This window comes from Crotalus tigris, unplaced genomic scaffold (assembly GCF_016545835.1).
Source record: "Crotalus tigris isolate CLP2741 ecotype Arizona unplaced genomic scaffold, ASM1654583v1 scf7180000021161.317274829:111860, whole genome shotgun sequence".
NCBI classification, from domain to species: Eukaryota; Metazoa; Chordata; class Lepidosauria; order Squamata; family Viperidae; genus Crotalus; species Crotalus tigris.
In genome coordinates, this window is record NW_024098374.1 from 25,174 (window position 1) to 44,853 (window position 19,680).

General features: G+C 46.9%; 1 protein-coding gene across 1 annotated transcript in view; it reads right to left on the bottom strand.

Annotated features, from left to right (window-relative positions):
* The window catches only part of WNT11 (Wnt family member 11), a 48,908-nt gene that overhangs the window by 10,741 nt on the left and 18,487 nt on the right, over window positions 1–19,680 (bottom strand). Inside the window, 5 exon segments of the mRNA XM_039369557.1 lie at window positions 9,493–9,548; window positions 9,551–9,643; window positions 9,646–9,766; window positions 12,694–12,991; window positions 14,022–14,257. Coding sequence (XP_039225491.1) covers window positions 9,493–9,548; window positions 9,551–9,643; window positions 9,646–9,766; window positions 12,694–12,991; window positions 14,022–14,257 — 804 coding nt within the window.

Consider the following 19,680-nt stretch of genomic DNA (forward strand, 5'->3'; position numbering starts at 1 on the left):
TCCAGAAGTGGTGAATGCTCCAACACTGGAAGTTTTTAAGAAGAGACTGGATGGCCATTTGTCCGAAATGGTATAGGGTTTCCTGCCTGAGCAGGGGGTTGGACTAGATGACCTCCAAGGTCCCTTCCAACTTTATTATTATTATTATTAGAACAGAGAAAGACAGAGAAAGAACACAGAGAGAGAAAGAAAACATAGAGAGAGAAAGACAGAGAACGAACAGAGAGAGAAAACAGAGAACAGAGAGAGAGATAGAGAAAGAGCAGAGAGAGGGAGAAAGAGAGAGAGAGAGAGAGAGAGGTGGCTGTCAACCTTTTACTGGAAGACATCCAATGAAGAAAAATTCACCTCCTCTCTGGATAATTGGCTCTTATCACTTATTTATATCTCATTTAAAGATTAAGACCCTAAGAAGCCTCAGTGGGGCTGGACAGAATCCATCAGCCTAACTAACCTGTCTTTCCCTCCGCCTTCTGGGGGTCTCAAACCAGCCATGGGAACAGAAAGATAAGACTCCTTATCTCCATAAATAAGCAGAAATTTTGGGGGCCTCTTTTCCAAAAACCGTGTTGTTCTGAAGCTCTCATATTTTATATTTTATTTTATTATTATTTTGTTTTATTATTTTATTTTATTTTTCATTTTATTTTTTTTCATTTTTAAATTTCATTTCATTTATTTTATTATTTGAAGCCTTTATCATTTATCTTATTTTATTCAATAGTAAATAACTTTAGAAAGTTGGTACCCTTGGTAGAGCTTGTTAATTAAAAGAAAACATTGGTAGGCTAGATGGGTGGGTGGGAGTCTTTAAAATGGAAAATATAACAAACTTTCTCCTGGTGAACCCACTTTGATTATTGGCAATCATACATCTAAACCAGGGGCAGTGGTGGGATTCAGCCAGTTTGCACCACTTTGGCAGAACTGGTAGCTAATTTTTTGTTGCCCAGGTCCAGAATGGGCTTCCGGAAGTGGCATCCATACAGAGAACCGGTGATTCACCTATTTGAATCCCACCACTGATCAGGGGTCTTCAACCTTGGCCCTTTTATGACTTGTGGACTTCAATTCCCAGAATTCCTCAGTCAGCATGGGGGAACTATGACCCCTTCATAACTCATGGACTTCAACTCCCAGAATTCCTCAGCCAGCATGGGGAACTATGGCCCCTTCATGACTTGTGGACTTCAACTCCCAGAATTCCTCAGCCAGCATGGGGGAACTATGGCCCCTTCATGACTCATGGACTTCAACTCCCAGAATTCCTCAGCCAGCATGGGGAACTATGGCCCCTTCATGACTTGTGGACTTCAACTCCCAGAATTCCTCAGCCAGCATGGGGGAACTATGGCCCCTTCATGATTTGCAGACTTCAACTTCCAGAATTCCTCAGCCAGGCACTGAGGAATTCTGGGAGTTGAAGTCCACACGTCATAAAAGGGCCAAGTTTGAAGACCCCTGCTCTAAACTCTGACCAGCCCGTTCTTGCCAACTTTTATTTTTCCGCCTCATGTCATTTTTCTTTAGGCTTTCTATACTTCCAGATGCTTAAAACCAGGATACCAGTCAAAACTCAGCTACAGGTAATCCTTAACTCATGATGGTAACGTGTCCCAAATGTTATTAGTTGATCAAAATATAAAATAGAAAGAAAAATGAAAAGTGAAAAAGTCGGGGAGGAAAAAGAGAAGAGGAGAAAGTGTAGGATAAGAGGGAAAAGCAAAAGAAAAGTGTTGACGTCTGATTCATTTTGGCACTGTAGAATAAGGTAGTAACATAAAACCTCAACTTTTTACTTGAACACAATAATATATACTAGCCCTTTCTAGAACAACATGCCTATTTAATCAGCAAAACCCCAAATCAACGTTTCATTTTTTTCTACCCTGAGCATAAAGTCCAGAAGTGGTTTCCCAGCAGAAAGAAAGTTAGCTTTCTTGAAATTCAGCAAAACCCCAAATCAACGTTTCATTTTTTTCTACCCTGAGCATAAAGTCCAGAAGTGGTTTCCCAGTGGAAACAAAGTGAGCTTTCTCGAAATTCAGCAAAACCCCAAATCAACGTTTCATTTTTTTTCTACCACAAGCATAAAGTCCAGAAGTGGTTTCCCAGTGGAAACAAAGTGAGCTTTCTCGAAATTCAGCAAAACCCCAAATCAATGTTTCATTTTTTTCTACCCCAAGCATAAAGTCCAGAAGTGGTTTCCCAGTGGAAAAAAGGTGAGCTTTCTCAAATTCAGCAAAACCCCAAATCAACGTTTCATTTTTTTTCTACTACAAGCATAAAGTCCAGAAGTAGTTTCCAAGTGGAAACCAAGTGAGCTTTCTCGAAATTTAGCCATACAGGTAATCTTTGACTTACGGTCACACTTGGGCGCAAAATTTCTGTTTGCTAAAAGTTGCTAAGTGAATTTTGCTCCATTTTGCAACTGTTCTTGGTTATAGTAAAGGGAAGGAAATTTCACGTGCAGGGACAACAGGGAAAAAAAATTCTATGCAATTGTTCCCCGTGTCCCAAAGATGCTCTTTCAAAAGGCAACTGGAGTTTGTTTTTCCTTGAAGCCGTTTCGTTTCTCATCCAAGAAGGCTCCCAGTCCATTTGCACTGTTCAGGTGACCCTGAGGGCTCCAAGCGCCCTCGACGATTCTCAGAGGGACTACTATCGACCAGATGACTGCAAGGAATATAAATCCTTCCGTCCATTCAGTCAGAACTGAAGAAGCTTCTTGGATGAGAAAGTCCAGTTGCCTCCTGAAAAAAGGACCTTTGGGACAACCAGGACCTGGATGACGGAGAATCTCCTCAGACAATGGCTCCCCGCGGTAAATCACACAACACGACACACAAATGAATCATCTCAAACATCCTTCTAATAATGTAGAGAGTAGAACATAGAACAGACATGTCAAACACAAGGCCCGGGGGCCGAATGCGGCCTGCGAAGTGGTTTCATGTGGCCCGCGAAGCCATCCTGGAAACAGTGAGGGAACGGCCCCCACTGCCTTGGCCCTGGCCCAGGCCGGCCGGGAGCCAATGTACAATTTTGTGGTGGCCATCTATGCTGCAACGCATTCAGTCTTAGCTCCACAAGGCTGTCTAGAAACAGCGAGGAACCAGCCCCTGCTGTGTCAACCCCACCCCCTGGGTGGATGCTGGGGAGGTGTCCCCCTTTGTGGGGAATGAAGAAATGGACCATGCCTTGGCGCTTGCCCCGGTCCCACCCCCTTCTGCCAGAGACCCTCAGATCTGTCCCACTCCTGCCCAGCCCCCACAGGCACCCTTGACGTGAACGATGTAGAGCTGGCCATGCCCACCCAGTAGGCCACACCTACTCCATCCACGCCCACCCAGTAGGCCGCACCCAACCTGGCCAATCCCACCCACCCACCCCCAAGGGCAACCGCAATGCTGTTGCGGCCCTCAATTAAATTGAGTTTGACACCCCTGACATAGAATAACAGAGTTGGAAGGGACCTTGGAGGTCATCTAGTCCAACCCCCTGCTCAAGCAGGAGGCCCTATCCCATGTCAGACAAAGGGTTGCCCAGTCTCTTCTTGAAAACCTCCAATGTTGGGAGCACCCACAACTTCTGAAGGCAAAGCCGTTCCACGGGTGAATTGCTCTTAACTGTTAGGCATTTTCTCCTTAGTTCTAGGTTACTTCTCTCCTTGGTTATTTTTCCCATCCGTCGTTTCTTGTCTTGCCTTTTGATGCGGGACAAATCAAGAAACGCCTTTTTTTTTTTCTGCGCTGAACAAGATCGCAAGATTTAAACTTCCTTCTCCCGTTAATTTTATTTTATTTTTAACTTCAATCTCCCTTCCTCTCGTCTCCTCTTTTTAAAGATCACTTTTGCAATCCTGTTCTGGAAAAATAGGTCTCCGTCCTGCTGCATACCAAATGAAATGGATTAAACAGAGATCTTGCTTTCCAGCATCCAGCCATACGCAGCCTGCATACTCCCTTTCAGAGTAAGCAGAGCGCAGAAGAGGAAGGAGACCTGGGAAGTCCAAGAAAAACATGCAGGCAGTCCTTGACTAAATAATAATAATGATGATGATGATGATGATGATGATGATGATGATGATGATGATGATAATAATAATAATAATAGTTGGAAGGTACCTTGGAGGTCATCTAGCTCAACCCCCTACTCAGGCAGGGAACCCTATACCATGTCAGACAAATGGCTGTCCAGTCTCTTCTTAAAAACTTCCAGTGTTGGAGCATTCACAGCTTCTGGAGGCAGGTGGTTCCACTGGTTAATTGTTCTCACTGTCAGGAAGTTTCTCCTTAGTTCCAGGTTGCTTCTCTCCTTGATGAGTTTTCATCTGTCGCTTCTTGTCCTGCCTTCAGGGGCTTTGGAGAAGAGCTTGACTCCCTCTTCCTTGGGGCAGCCCCTGAGATATTGGAAGACAGCTATTGTGTCTCTCCAATCTTTCTCTTTGTTTGAGTAACAGAATAACAGAGTTGGAATTCTGAGAGCTGAAGTCCACAAGTCATAAAAGAGCCAAGGTTGCCTGCCCCTGCTCTAGAAGGACCACTCATAAAGGAGATTACAGAATGACAAGAGATGGAAGGGACCTTGGAGGTCATCTAGCCCAACCCCCTGCTCAGGCAGGAAATCCTATGCCATTTCTGACAAATGTCTGTCCAATCTCTTCTTGAAAACCTCCAATGATGAAGCGTGCATAACTTCTGGTGGCAAGTTGTTCCACTGGTTAATTGTTCTCACGGTCAGGAAGTTTCTCCTTAGTTCTAGGTTGCTTCTTTCCTTGGTGAGCTTCCATCCGTTGCTTCTTGTCCTGCCTTCAGGCGCTTTGGAGAATAGCTTGACTCCCTCTTCTTTGGGGCAGCCCCTGAGATATTGGAAGGTTGTTATCATGTCCCCCCTCGTCCTTCTCTTCATTTTATGATTGGCTTTTCCTCCGCCCATTTGACTTTGCTTGAGGGAAGCAGGCTGGTGATCACATGACCTTGGGACACAACGGCGGTCATAAATCCGAGTCAGTTGATCACGTGACCCTTGGGGATGGCGCAACGGTCTCAAGAGTGGGGGGAAATGGTGAAAAGTCACCTTTTTCAGTGCCGTTATACCTTTGACCGGTCACTAAGTGAATCTTTACACCATTCATAAGGATGAGGCCAAAGGCACGGAGTCTGCCTCCTGCCAGCGATTTTAAGGGCAAATTGCCCAACTGCAGCCTGGGATACGTTGACAGGTGTGATGAATCGATCCCAGCTCACTGCAATACTCTGCCCTGTCTGTATTCCAGCCATAAATCCATTCACGGCCCCGTTGCAATATGGATGGGACCCGAGCAGATGGAGACAGGAAGACAAAGGTGGGCTGCAGAGGGAGGAAGGGGCATGTTCGGGCAGCGCCATTGCTTGGACACCCCGTCTTGATGGCTCCCCCAGGCCCTGCCAGCAGACAGCTTCAAAAGAGGGAGACCCCTCCCTTTAGCTGGCAGGCAGAAGGCAGCATCAGTGAGAGGGAGGGGCAGGAGGGAGGGAGGGAAGGAAGAAGGGAAGGAAGGAAGGAGAGGGCAATGGAAAGGAGGGAGGGAGGGAAGAGAGAAGGAAGGAAGGAAGGAAGGAAGGAGAAGACAATGGAAAGGAGGGAGGGAGGGAAAAGGGAAGGAAGGAAGGAAGCAAGGAAGGAAAGGAAGGAAGGAAGGAAGGAAAGGAAGGAAGGAAGGAAGGAAGGAAGGAAGGAAGGAAGGAAGGAGAAGGCCATGGAAAGGAGGGAGGGAGGGAAAAGGGAAGGAAGGAAGGAAGCAAGGAAGGAAAGGAAGGAAGGAAGGAAAGGAAGGAAGGAAAGGAAGGAAGGAAGGAAGGAAGGAAGGAAGGAAGGAAAGGAAGGAAGGAAGGAAGGAAGGAAGGAAGGAAGGAAGGAGAAGGCCATGGAAAGGAGGGAGGGAGGGAAAAGGGAAGGAAGGAAGGAAGCAAGGAAGGAAGGAAGAGAGAAGGAGGGAAGGGAAGGGAAGGAAGGAAGGAAGGAAGGAAGGAAGGAAGGAGAAGACAATGGAAAGGAGGGAGGGAGGGAAAAGGGAAGGAAGGAAGGAAGCAAGGAAGGAAAGGAAGGAAGGAAGGAAGGAAGGAAGGAAGGAAGGAAGGAAGGAGAAGGCCATGGAAAGGAGGGAGGGAGGGAAAAGGGAAGGAAGGAAGGAAGCAAGGAAGGAAAGGAAGGAAGGAAGGAAAGGAAGGAAGGAAAGGAAGGAAGGAAGGAAGGAAGGAAGGAAGGAAGGAAAGGAAGGAAGGAAGGAAGGAAGGAAGGAAGGAAGGAAGGAGAAGGCCATGGAAAGGAGGGAGGGAGGGAAAAGGGAAGGAAGGAAGGAAGCAAGGAAGGAAAGGAAGGAAGGAAGGAAAGGAAGGAAGGAAAGGAAGGAAGGAAGGAAGGAAGGAAGGAAGGAAGGAAGGAAGGAGAAGGCCATGGAAAGGAGGGAGGGAAAAGTGAAGGAAGGAAGGAAGGAAGGAAGGAAGGAAGGAAGGAAGGAAGAGAGAAGGAAGAAAGGGAAGGAAGGAAGGAAGGAAGGAAGGAAGGAAGGAAGAAGGAGGAAGGGAAGGAAGGAGAGAGAAGGAGGAAGGAAGGGAAGGAAGGAGGGAGGAAGGAAGGAAGGAAGGAGGAAGAAAAAGGAGGAGGGAGGGAAGGAAGGAAGGAAGGAAGGAAGGAAGGAGGGAGGAGGAAGAAAGGAAAGGGAAGGAAGGAAGGAAGGAAGAAGGAAGGAAGGAGAGGAGAAGGGAAAGGAAGGGAGGGAGGGAAAAGGAAGGAAGGAAGGAAGGAAGGAAGAAGGAAGGGAAGGAAGGAAGGAAGGAAGGAAGGAAAAGGAGGGAGGAGGAGGAAGGAAGGAAGGGAAGGAAGGAAGGAAGGAAGGAAGGAAGGGAAGGAAGGAAGGGAAGGAAGGAAGGAAGGAAGGAAAGGGAGGAGGGAGGGAGGGAAAGGGAAGGAAGGAAGGAAAGAAGGAGAAGGGAAGGAAGGAAGGAAAGGAAGGAAGGAGGAAGGAAGGAAGGAAGGAAGGAAAAAAAGAAAGGAGAAAGGAAGGGAGGGAGGAAAGGAAGAAGGAAGGAAGGGAGAGAAGGAGAGGAAGGAAGGAAGGGAAGAAGAAGGAAGGAAGGAGGAAGGAAGGAAGGAAGGAAGGAAGGAAGGAGAAGAAGGAAGGAAGGAAGAAGGAAGGAAGGAAGGAAGAAGGAAGGAAGGAAGGAGGGAGGAGGAAAGGGAGGAGGGAGAAGGGAAGGAAGGAAGGAAGAAGGAAGGAAGGAAGAGAGGAAAGGAGGGAAGGGAAGGGAAGGAAGGAAGGAAGGAAGGAAGGAAGGAAGGAGAAGACAGGAAAGGAGGGAGGAAAGAGGAAAAGGGAAGGAAGGAGGGAAGAAGGAAGGAAAAGGAAGGAAGGAAGGAAGGAAGGAAGGAAGGAAGGAAGGAAGAGAAGGAATGGAAAGGAGGGAGGGAGGGAAGAAGGAAGGAAGGAAGGAAAGGAAGGAAAGGAAGGAAGGAAGGAAGGAAGGAAAAAGGAGGGAGGGAAGGAAGGAAGGGGAAGGAGAAGGAAAGGAAGGAAGGAAGGAAGAAAAGAAGGAAGGAAGGAGGGAAGAAGGAAAGGAAGAAAGGGAAGGAAAAGGAAGAGAAGGAAGAAGGAAGGAAGGAAGGAAGGAAGGAAGGAAGGAAGGAAGGAGGAGAAGGGAAGGAGGGAGGAGGGAGGGAAGGAGGAAGGAGAAGGAAAGGAAGGAAGGAAGGAAAGGAAGGAAGGAAGGAGGAGAAGGAGGAAGGAAGGAAGAAGGAGGAAGGAAGGAAGGGAGGAAAGGAGGGAGGGAAAAGAAGAAGGAAGGAAGGAAGGAAGGAAGGAAGGAAGAAGGAAGGAAGAGAGAAGGAAGAAAGGAAGGAAGGAAGGAAGGAAGGAAGGAAGGAAGGGAAGGAAGGAGGGAAGGAGGAAGGAAGGAAGGGAAGGAGAAGGCGGGAAAGGAAAGGAGGGAGGAACAAGGAGGAAGGAGGAAGGGAAGGAAGAAGGAAGGAAGGAAGGAAGGAAGGAGGAAGGGAAGGAAGGAGGAAGGAAGGAAGGAAGGAAGGAAGGAAGGAAGGAGGAAGGAAGGAAGAAGGAAGAAGGAGTGTATAGTGGGAAGGCACCAGGCTAAAAACCAGGAGGTGGTGGCTGTGAATTCTAGTTCGCTTTGGGGCACAAAAGCCAGCTGGGTGACTTTCGGGCCAATCCCCAGGAAAAGCCTGACTTCCAATGATGTTGTGCTGACTAGGGAGTCCCGTGCCTAGGGACTGAAAGCCCAAACATCTGGAAGACAGGGCCACCAAGTCTCCCTCTCTGAGGACCCCTGGAAGCCCAACTGCGTTGGACAGCAGATCGCTCCTGGACTTTACAACATTTGTTGTGACCACTAGTCGTTCACAACAACACTGAAAAAAGGGAATTATGACCTTTTCTCTCTCTTATGACCGCGGCAACCATCACCCCAGGTCACAGACCACCAATTCGGCGGCTGGCCAATGACATGTAGTACGACGGTGCCGTGTCCCAGGGGTCACGTGATCCCCTTTGCGGTGATCTTCCGGACAAGCAAAATCAATGGGGGCAGCCGGATTCACTTAACGATACAGTGTTAGATTCACGATGCGCAGGAAATACCACTTAGCAAACATGGGCAAGGTGTAAAAAGGGACAAAACCCACTCCAACAACTGTCTAGTGAGCAAGGGGCTCGGTTGCGGTTTGTATTCGAGGATCCTGCAGTGGATGATCAGAGAGACTTAGCTAAATTTCTTGGCCCGGCCTACCCGCAGGTAGTTGAACCTAAAGACTTGCCTGGTGCGGGCCTCCAGCTGTGTGTTTCTGCCAACACATCAGCCTAACAGAGGGAGGCGAGATCAAACAGGGCAAATCTGCAAAGCCACATTCCCAGAATGACCTTTCACCCGGAGGACTCGTTTAGACAAACGGAATAATAAACTTGGATCGAGAGATTCGGATGTCAACGGTTCCGTGGGACCTTGCAGGACAGCTGGACCCTGGACTATGTTTGCCTGTGGGGCTGCTCCAATCAAGACTTGTATTTGGCCAAGAAATAAGGAGCATTTGTCTACAAAAACCTTCCGTGCGAAAGCAAAATATTAAAACACGGGCCAGGATGATGGAGGAACGGGACGTTGGACACGAATTCGACCTAAGCTTCAGTCTCGGGCAGTGCTCTTAGATGTGTCGGATGCTAGCTCCCTTCAATGCATTCCCTGCATCTGCTGCTGGGGCTGATGAATAGTACTTGTTGGGAAACTTGTTGGGGTGAGTAGGGGTTTAAATGAGGAAAACTAGCTCGCATCGTTGTGCAGCTGCCAAAAGACCCGGGTCACCTTCCCGGGAAACTCTCTGTACCTGTAAAACTGGGCTCAACGAGAAGACATTTCTTCCGCTATGAAAAGTAGCCACCCCCCACCAAAGGGGTCCAAAATTCAGAAACACGCCATCCAGGCCCACACCTGGACCACTCCTTACCTGTCCTGCGTCCCGTAGGAGCCCACTTTCCATTCTGTCATGCAGAAGAAATCAGAGAACTCTGCAGGTAAACCAGCTCGCTCTCCTTAAACGGACGGATGTCAAGCTCTTGGCACCAGATGCTGCGCGTGCCCAGGGGCCGGTGGACCACGCCTGGTGGGCCGAAAGTATCTGGTTTTTTAAGTCCAGGGCGATGTCTTTCAGCGCTTGACGGCCCGTCCAACAAAGTCTGATGGAGCAGGAACCAGATACTCCGTGACACTTGCATTTCATCCTACAAGGGAGGCTTTTAGGGATGTGGGAAAAAAACGCACAACAAGAAGTTGAAGGAACTGTCCTTCTTTCGACAACCATCCAACCTGCTTGGGGACACGTCTAAGAACCCTGAACTGTGCATAAATTTTTTCGGTCCTCGGGGTGGGAGATCATAGAATGATAGGGCTGGAAAGACATTGGAGGTGTTCGAGTCCAGAGGGTCTGCAACCTATGGGCCGTGGCCCACTTATTGGCCCGTGGCCTCTTTGACAGCCGGATTGGTGGCCGGTGACGCCCAAATGCACTCCCCCCACTCGCATTAGCAACCACAGCCTGTTTGCACATGCATGCGCAGTCAATCAGCGACCGCTAGCAAGGGGTGTGTGGACATGGCCGTTTGCACATGCGCGAACAGGGCAGATGCGCACCAGGGGTGTGCGTGGCCCATTTGCGCAAAAATAAAAAATAAAAAATGAATAATGTACATAAAAAAATGTTTGGGTATGCGAACGGGGCGTAGCCATCTGTGGGGGAGGGTTGTCCCTGGACGTTCCGTGAATGTGCACGGCGTAGAGCATACCCGAGCGCGACCGGGGCCGCTAGTACCGGGCGGCAATGTTTGGCACGGGCAAGTGTAGCGCACGCCAATTTGAAAAGCTATGCTCTCGCTTCCCTCTGGGCCACAAGCCCAAAAATGTGAAGACCTCTGTTCTAGTAGTGCAACCCGCTGGTGTAAGACAGGACCTTAGTACCATTTCAGACATTTCAGTCCAGTCTTCTTAAAAACCTCCAGTGATGGGCACCTACAAATTCTGGAGGACAGTGTTCCAATGGTTAATTGTTCTCATGCGAAGAAATTCTCCTTATTCTAGCGTTGACTTATCTCCTTAAACACCTTCTACTCATTGCAGGTACTTCCTTGACTTACGAACCGTTTAAGAGACTATTGAAGTACAACGGCCGTGAAGAAAAGGGATTATGACCATTTTTCACATTAGGGGCCATTGGAGTGTTCCCCACAGTCATTCACTGTTATCAAATCTGTCTGTCCAAAGATTCAGTAGCGACGCATTGCTTCATTAATACTTATAGTGATTCTTGAACATATGGCAAAAAAAAAAAAAAAAGGTTGTAAAAGTCAGGCAGATTCACTAACAATTGCCTGGCTCAGGAAAAGCAAACCACACAAAACAATTTGTAAAGCATGGGCATAGGGACAGGTAGGCAAACTTGGCTCTTTTATATTTGTGGGGTGCAATACCCAGAATTCTGAAGGAGCCTGCTGGTCAGGAATTCTGGGAGTGAAAGTCCCCGAGTCATGAGTGCCAAGTTCCCCGAGAGTGCCTCAGGAATTTGGGAGTTGAAGTCCACAAGTCATGAAGGGGACATTAGTTCCCCCTGTGATGAGGAATTCTGGGATGAAGGGATCCAAGTATGAAGAGGACCTAGTTCCCTCCACGCTGGCTCAAGGAATTCTGAGAGTTGAATCCACAAGTCCATGGAAGCCTGGCGGCTGGCCATGGCCCGCGGGGCCACATAGTTCCCCTTGCTGGCGCAGGAATTCTGGGGTTGAAGGCCACAAGTCAAAGAGTAGCCAAGGTTGCCTACCCTGGCGTCGGAATAAAGCATGTGTTATTTTGTGGTGGAGCTACACAAATCTTTTACCCTTGATGAAACCCAGAATCTACTCTTTGATTTTACTGCTTCGGTTATTTGTCCTCTAGGCAACTTAATCTAAGTTTGTTTGTGCAGAATAAGCCTCTTGCACAGGGGTCCCCAACCTCAGGGCTGTGGCCCACTCCGGGCTGTGGCCTCTTCAGCTGCAGGAGTGGCTGGCTGGAGTGCACACGCAGCTCAACTTCTATGAGCAGCGGGCCTAGCGGGCACTAGTGCGCATACTCGCCATCCAGCTGCTTGCACAAGAGGTACGTGCGCACCAGCCAACCACTCTTGCAGCCGGCTTCCCCTCTCCCACCCCACCAGCTGGGCTGCCAAGCCACAAAGGTTGGAGACCGCTGCTCTTCCAGACTCAGGGTGAGCTTCCATTCTGCCATCCCTTGTTTATTTTTCATTTATTTACTCATGAGGTTTTTATCCCGCCTCTCTTATTTTTTTTTTATAAACAACTCAAGGGGGCGAATAATGCTCCCCCTTCACCTATTTTTCCCACCACAACAGCCCTGTGAGGTAGGTTGGGCTGAGAAAGAAGCGCTGCTCCAAAGTCCCTTGGCCGGCTTTCATGCCTAAGGGGGGGGGGACTAGAACTCCCAGTCGCCTGGTGCTCGGCCCAAATCCCCCCAGCTGGCTTTCATGCCTAAGGCGGGACTAGAACTCCCAGTCGCCTGGCACTCGGCCCAAATTCCCCCAGCTGGCTTTCATGCCTAAGGCGGGACTGGAACTCCCAGTCGCCTGGTGCTTGGCCCAAATCCCTCCAGCTGGCTTTCATGCCTAAGGCGGGACTAGAACTCCCAGTCGCCTGGTGCTTGGCCCAAATCCCTCCAGCTGGCTTTCATGCCTAAGGCGGGACTAGAACTCCCAGTCTCCTGGTGCTCGGCCCAAATCCCCCCAGCTGGCTTTCATGCCTAAGACAGGACTAGAACTCCCAGTCGCCTGGGGCTCAGCCCAAATCCCCCCAGCTGGCTTTCATGCCTAAGGCAGGACTAGAACTCCCAGTCACCTGGTGCTTGGCCCAAATCCCCCCAGCTGGCTTTCATGCCTAAGGCAGGACTAGAACTCCCAGTCGCCTGGCGCTCGGCCCAAATCCCCCCAGCTGGCTTTCATGCCTAAGGCAGGTCTAGAACTCCCAGTCTCCTGGCGGTCGGCCCAAATCCCCCCAGCTGGCTTTCATGGCTCTAAGGCAGGACTAGAACTCCCAGCACCTTAACCACTACCCAAAACTACTAATTTGTTACCCCCCCCCCAGTTGATGATTGCAATAATGAGAACGACCCTCTTGGATTGGTTACCTGTCTCCCTACTTCACTGTTGTGCAGATGCATCAGCTTATTGGCTTGTGATCCTGATTTTTTCATCTTCATGGGAGCATCTGAAAATTTGGACCCCATGACAAGACCATAGTTGAGGTTGTCAGCACATCCTCCCCAGCGATACCCAGGTCCAGGTGTCTCACCTGGGATGGGACCACAGGAGCAGCCGGAGAGCTCCCCGCTGGTGCAGGCTCGGGCGATGGTGTGGCTGATGGCTGCAGCGGAGAGAGCGTACACAAAAGCTGACTCCCTGGTACCTGCAAAAAGAGACCGACAATGTCACACAACGGTCTGCAGGCCAGGGCTTTTCAACCTTTTCATCCATTGTGCCACTTTTAAGAGGTGGCAACATCCAAGGACCACCGGTCGCCTAGCAAGGTGTCAAAAACTTGATGACCAAAAAAAAAAGGAAAAAAGTGATAAAGTACAGGTAGTCCTCGATTTACAACAGTTTGCTTAGTGACTGTTCGAAGTTACAATGGCCCTGAAAAAAGTGCCCCCCAAGCCACAGCCGAGCAAGACACCTGCCTGCCCGCCTGGCCGCGCTCTTCCTCCTGTCCGAGGTTTTCGTTGTTGTGAGCATTTCTGTTGAGGATTGGCAGCAGGGGTGGGGTGGGGGGGGTGTTTGGTTTTTATTCCCCCCGTCTGCTGGGTGGTTGCAGCAGGTTTTGGTCACTTCACATGACCCTGGGACACTGTGACCGTCATAAATATGAATCAATTGCCAAGCATCTGATTGTAAATCACAAGACCCTTGAGATGCTGCAACATTCCAGCTGATTGGTGCTTCTTCAGGGCTCAGCAGAAGCGCCAGGATCAGCGCCGAGCTCCAGCTGGATCCTGGCGCTGATCCTGGCACTTTGGCTGAGTCCTGACAGCCCTGCAGCTCCAGCCATCTCTTGCTCAGGCTTGTGCGGTGCTACCACTGGTTGAGCTCATTCTCCTCACCCGCTACCACTTTTCTAGGATGGTCGCGTACCACCTGCCAGGTGCCAATGTACCACAGGTGGTACCCGTACCACTGGTTGAAAAGCCCTGCTGAAGGCCAGCGGGCCCTGACCCTTCCCACATGGTAACCAGGCCTGGCCCACACTGAGCAGAGGAGGGGCAGGCGAGTGGCAGGTGCATGTGTGCGTGCGCGCACAACTCCATTTGTGTGAGCAGCGTGCATGGGTGCCCTCCACTTGCACGGATGGAGCTTTGCATGCGTGCGGAGGGTGCTGGCACTCGCGCGTCCTCAACGTCTAGAAAACGTGGGGAAGACATCCGCCCCTTCTTTCCGCTCACCTCTCTCCAAATCCAGGAAGTAATTTGGAGCGCGCTCAATGGACGAGCAATTCCACCGCATGTCGGAAAAAGCCTGGCGGCACGTCTTGATCACCACCCGGGCAGCCTGGATAATCGTCTGCATCAGCTCCAGGTTGCTGCGGCAGAGTTGCACTTGAGAAACGACCAGCCCTTCCAGCTGCTTGCAGTGCTGGGTCTGGTTCAAGGCCAAAGCCGAAGGAGTCTTGAACAAAGCTCTGAAAAGGAAAGGAGACCACCCGGTGAGCCGTCGGCAAGGACAGCCGTGACTGGAAGAAAAACGCGGCGGGGACAGAGTAGGAACCGGAGGAGAGTAACTTGACACTTGGAAGAAAGGTGCAAGATTCTGTTCATGTAACCTTATAATAAAGCCAGGGCTAGCAGCACGGAGCATGCTTCTTTTCCTGGACTACCTTGCAAGGCTGACATCAATCTTGCCATGGTCAAAGTCCATTTCTCCCCATCTCTTTTACAGCCTAAGAAACTAGGAAGGGTCCTTCCTAAGATGTTTGCCACACCCATGAATGCCAGCTGGGTGACTTTGGGCCAATCACCAGGTGACGATGAGTTCTAGTCCCGCCTTAGCCATCAAAGCCAGCCGGATGACTTTGGGCCAATCACCAGGAGACAGTGAGTTCTAGTCCTGCCTTAGCCATGAAAGCCAGCTGGGTGCCTGTGAGTCGATCACTAGGAGACAGTGAGTTCTAGTCCCACCTTAGCCATGAAAGCCAGCTGGGTGCCTTTGGGTCAATCACCAGGAGACGGTGAGTTCTAGTCCTGCCTTGCTCTTGAACGCTAACTGGGTGATTTTGGGCCAGTTTCTCTCTCTCTCAGCTGAATCTACCTCACAGAGTTGTTGTTGTGGTGGGAAAAATAGGAGGAAGGTGTATTAAGTATAATGACCACTTTGTTAGGCAAGATAAAAACCCAATCTAATAATCTAACTTCTGACTAATCAATCTAATCAACATGTTTTCCTTGGATACGTTTGTAAGTTACTTTGCAAACTTCCGTTCCTTCCCCCAGGTCTTTTTTTTAAGCTTAAAATATCATGATAGATAGATAGATAGATAGATAGATAGATAGATAGATAGATAGATAGATAGATAGATAGATAGATAGATAGATAGAGATGGATGGATGATAGCTGAAAGATAGAAGGATGGACACAGACAGATAGATATAGATATAGTGCTTTTTTTGTAAAAAAAAAACAGGTGCCAGAAATAATAATAATAATAATAATAATAATAATAATAATAATAATAATAATAATAATAATCCATGCCACATTCAGGTTGGTCTTCCTTCTCTTGCAGTTTTCCAAGATCATTTTGTCTATTAGGAGTTGATCTTTTGTTCCTCTGCTATTGGGGCGGTTTCCTTTCTGCTCAGGTGGAAAGAGATTGTTTTCAACTAGATGCTGTTGTACTGCATCAGCTACCACACCAGTTAGTAATTTGAAAGTTGTTGGTAAGCAGGTAATTGGCCTGTAGTTACCTGGTGTTGCCCCTTTTGCTGGATTTTTCATTATTAGGTAGGTTTTCCCAGTTGTTAGCCACTTTTCAATTTCTCCTCCTTGTAGTATATTGTTGAACTGTTTGGCAATGAGTGGGTGTATAACAGTTAGATGTTTCAACCAAAACCCATGCAGTTCATCTTCACCTGGTGCTGACCAATTTTTGATTTTCTTTGCTCTTTTTTCTACCATTTTTGTTGTTATTACTAGTTCTTTCATTTCAACTTCTGTTTTATTTGCATCCACCTCTTTTAACCAAGCCGCATCCTTGTTGTATTTCTTTGGGTTATCCCATATCTGCTTCCAGAACTGCACTGTTTCTTCCTTGTCAGGTACTGACTGATTCCTTGCAGTTTCTCCATTGATGGATTGGTAGAAATGTTTCTGATTGGATTGAAATTGGAGGTTCTGCCTATAGTTTGCAATTCGAGCTTCATATCTACTGATTTTCCTGGCTATAGCTGTTATTTGTTGCTTTATTATTTCTAGTGCTTCCTTGATCTTCCTTGTTTCTAAGTGGTATTTCTTGATTAGGTATTCTTTGGTCTTCTTGTTCTTCAGCTTCTTTTCTTTCATCTGTTCTAGCTTGCTTGCATGTGATCTTAACTTGCTGATCTTATTTTCTAGTCTAACCTTCCATTTTTCTGGTGCACTGTTTGTTTGTTTTTCTTTTTGTTGATTTTGCATCCCAGGTATTCTGTTATAACTGCAGCTGTGCTGTACATTAGTTGGTTTGTTTCTTGCAGTGAATTGGTGCTTATACTTGATATTGCAGTATTTGCATCTTTTAATGCTTGTGCTAGCTGTTTCTTTGGAACAAGCTTCAATGCAGGTAGCCTTATTCTGTTGTTTTTGTGCTGTTCTAGATGCTCAGTTATTCTTTGTTTCAATTCTTTTATTTCTTTAGTTAGAGGGTTTTGTTTTTCCTGAGGAAGAGTTGCCTGGTTTCCAAATGAGAACAGTTGTATATCTCTGCTGGATTCCTTCACTGCCAACTCCCCCTGGTTTGCCTCTACATTCTGAATTACTTCTGGTAAGGCTTTGATTTCTTTGCCCTGGGTAAACCTTTGCAGTTCGTCCAATTCTGTTTCTGTGAATATTTTATTTCGTGTTATAAATCGGCGTTGATCTGCTAGTCTCTGTTCTGTTATTTCTGATTCTGGATGTTGTTCTTTCCAGAATTGGTGCATTCGTTTTAGATATCCTCGTCTTGTTGGACTTGATCTGTAGTAACAGATCATTATTTCTTTGTTTTCCATCACTGTACTGCAATATCGAGTATAAGCACCAATTCACTGCAAGAAACAAACCAACTAATGTACAGCACAACTGCAGTTATAACAGAATACCTGGGATGCAAAATCAACAAAAAAGAAAAACAAACAAACAGTGCACCAGAAAAACGGAAGGTTAGATTAGAAAATAAGATCAGCAAGTTAAGATCACATGCAAGCAAGCTAGAACAGATGAAAGAAAAGAAGCTGAAGAACAAGAAGACCAAAGAATACCTAATCAAGAAATACCACTTAGAAACAAGGAAGATCAAGGAAGCACTAGAAATAATAAAGCAACAAATAACAGCTATAGCCAGGAAAATCAGTAGATATGAAGCTCGAATTGCAAACTATAGGCAGAACCTCCAATTTCAATCCAATCAGAAACGTTTCTACCAATCCATCAATGGAGAAACTGCAAGGAATCAGTCAGTACCTGACAAGGAAGAAACAGTGCAGTTCTGGAAGCAGATATGGGATAACCCAAAGAAATACAACAAGGATGCGGCTTGGTTAAAAGAGGTGGATGCAAATAAAACAGAAGTTGAAATGAAAGAACTAGTAATAACAACAAAAATGGTAGAAAAAAGAGCAAAGAAAATCAAAAATTGGTCAGCACCAGGTGAAGATGAACTGCATGGGTTTTGGTTGAAACATCTAACTGTTATACACCCACTCATTGCCAAACAGTTCAACAATATACTACAAGGAGGAGAAATTAAAAAGTGGCTAACAACTGGGAAAACCTACCTAATAATCAAAAATCCAGCAAAAGGGGCAACACCAGGTAACTACAGGCCAATTCTGCTTACCAACAACTTTCAAATTACTAACTGGTGTAGTAGCTGATGCAGTGCAACAGCATCTAGTTGAAAACAATCTCTTTCCACCTGAGCAGAAAGGAAACCGCCCCAATAGCAGAGGAACAAAAGATCAACTCCTAATAGACAAAATGATCTTGGAAAACTGCAAGAGAAGGAAGACCAACCTGAATGTGGCATGGATTGACTACAAAAAGGCATTTGACTCTCTGCCACATGATTGGATAATAAAGTGCCTAGAAATAACAGGAGTCAGTAGAAACATCAGAAAATTTGTGCAAAGATCGATGGCACAATGGAAGACACAGTTGCAGATCAATGGTGAGAGGCTGGGAGAGGTTAATATCAAGAGAGGAATATTTCAAGGAGATTCATTATCACCATTACTATTTGTTATTGCACTGTTTCCTCTGTCAACAATACTGAATAACTCAGGACATGGCTATCAAACATCAAAAACATCTGCTAGACTATCCCACCTCCTTTACATGGATGATCTGAAGCTGTATGGAAAAACATCATCTGAAATAGAATCGCTGCTCAACACTGTCCGTATATATAGCCAAGATATTGTAATTGAGTTTGGCTTGGACAAATGTGCCACACTTACTATCAAACAAGGAAAAATAGTGAAAACTGAAGGAATCAAGATGCCCCACGAAAATAACATTAAGAGTCTGGATGAGGAAGAGTACTACAAATACTTGGGTATCCTTCAAGCTGACAACATCAAGCACACTGAAGTCAAGAAAAAGATTAGAGGTGAATACATCAAGAGAGTGAAGAAGATCTTAAAATCCAAACTCAATGGAGGAAATACCATAAAGGCAATCAACACCTGGGCAATCCCAGTCATTAGGTACACAGCTGGAATAGTGGACTGGACTCAAGCAGAACTAAAAGCAATGGATAGGCAGACCAGAAAAATAATGACAATGAATCATGCCCTTCATCCACGCAGTGACATTGATAGACTTTATCTACCAAGGCAAATAGGTGGGCGTGGAATGCTACAAGTACATCAGATGGTTGAAGAAGAAAAAATGGCTTTGGAAGAATATCTGAAGAACAATGATGAAGATGCACTGAAATTAGTATATCAGGAAGGCTTACTAACTACTGGAGAGACCAAACTGGCCTACAAGAAAGACCAAATGAAGAACAGAATAGAGGCATGGGAAGACAAAGCACTACATGGCCAATACATGAAAAAAATAGCTGGGAAAGCAGATAATAATAAAACCTGGCAATGGCTAAGAGCAGGAAAATTGAAGAAAGAGACCGAGGGCCTAATTCTGGCTGCACAAGACCAAGCCTTAAGGACAAATGCATACAAAGTCAAAATTGAGAAGACAGCAACAGACAGTAAGTGCCGCCTATGAAAAGAAGCTGAAGAAACAGTAGACCACTTGGTAAGCTGTTGCCAGAAGATTGCATAGACTGACTACAAGCAGCGGCATGACAAAGTAGCAACAATGGTGCATTGGAGGATCTGCAAAAAATATCATTTGCCTGCAAGCAAAAACTGGTGGGATCATAAAATAGAGAAAGTCATAGAAAATGATAAAATTAAACTGCTCTGGGACTTCAGAATTCAAACAGACAAGCACCTGCAACATAACACCCCAGACTTAACAACTGTCGATAAGAAAGACAAAACAGTCTGGATAGTGGACGTGGCAGTGCCTGTAGACAGCAGAATAGACGAGAAAGAACTGGAGAAGATAACAAAATACAAACACCTACAAATAGAAATAGAAAGACTGTGGCAAAAGCAAGCAAGGGTAGTACCAATAGTAATAGGCTCTTTGGGTGCAATCCCAAAACAACTGGAGCACCACTTGAACACCATTGGCATTGACAAATATGCTATTAGTCAATTGCAAAAGGCGGCCTTACTAGGAACTGCTTCCATCCTGCGATGATATCTGTAATACTATCAAACATCCACATCTGCCTATCCCAGGTCCTGGGTAAGGACTCGATAGGTAGACAAAATGCCAAATCCAGTCTGAACATCTGGCTGA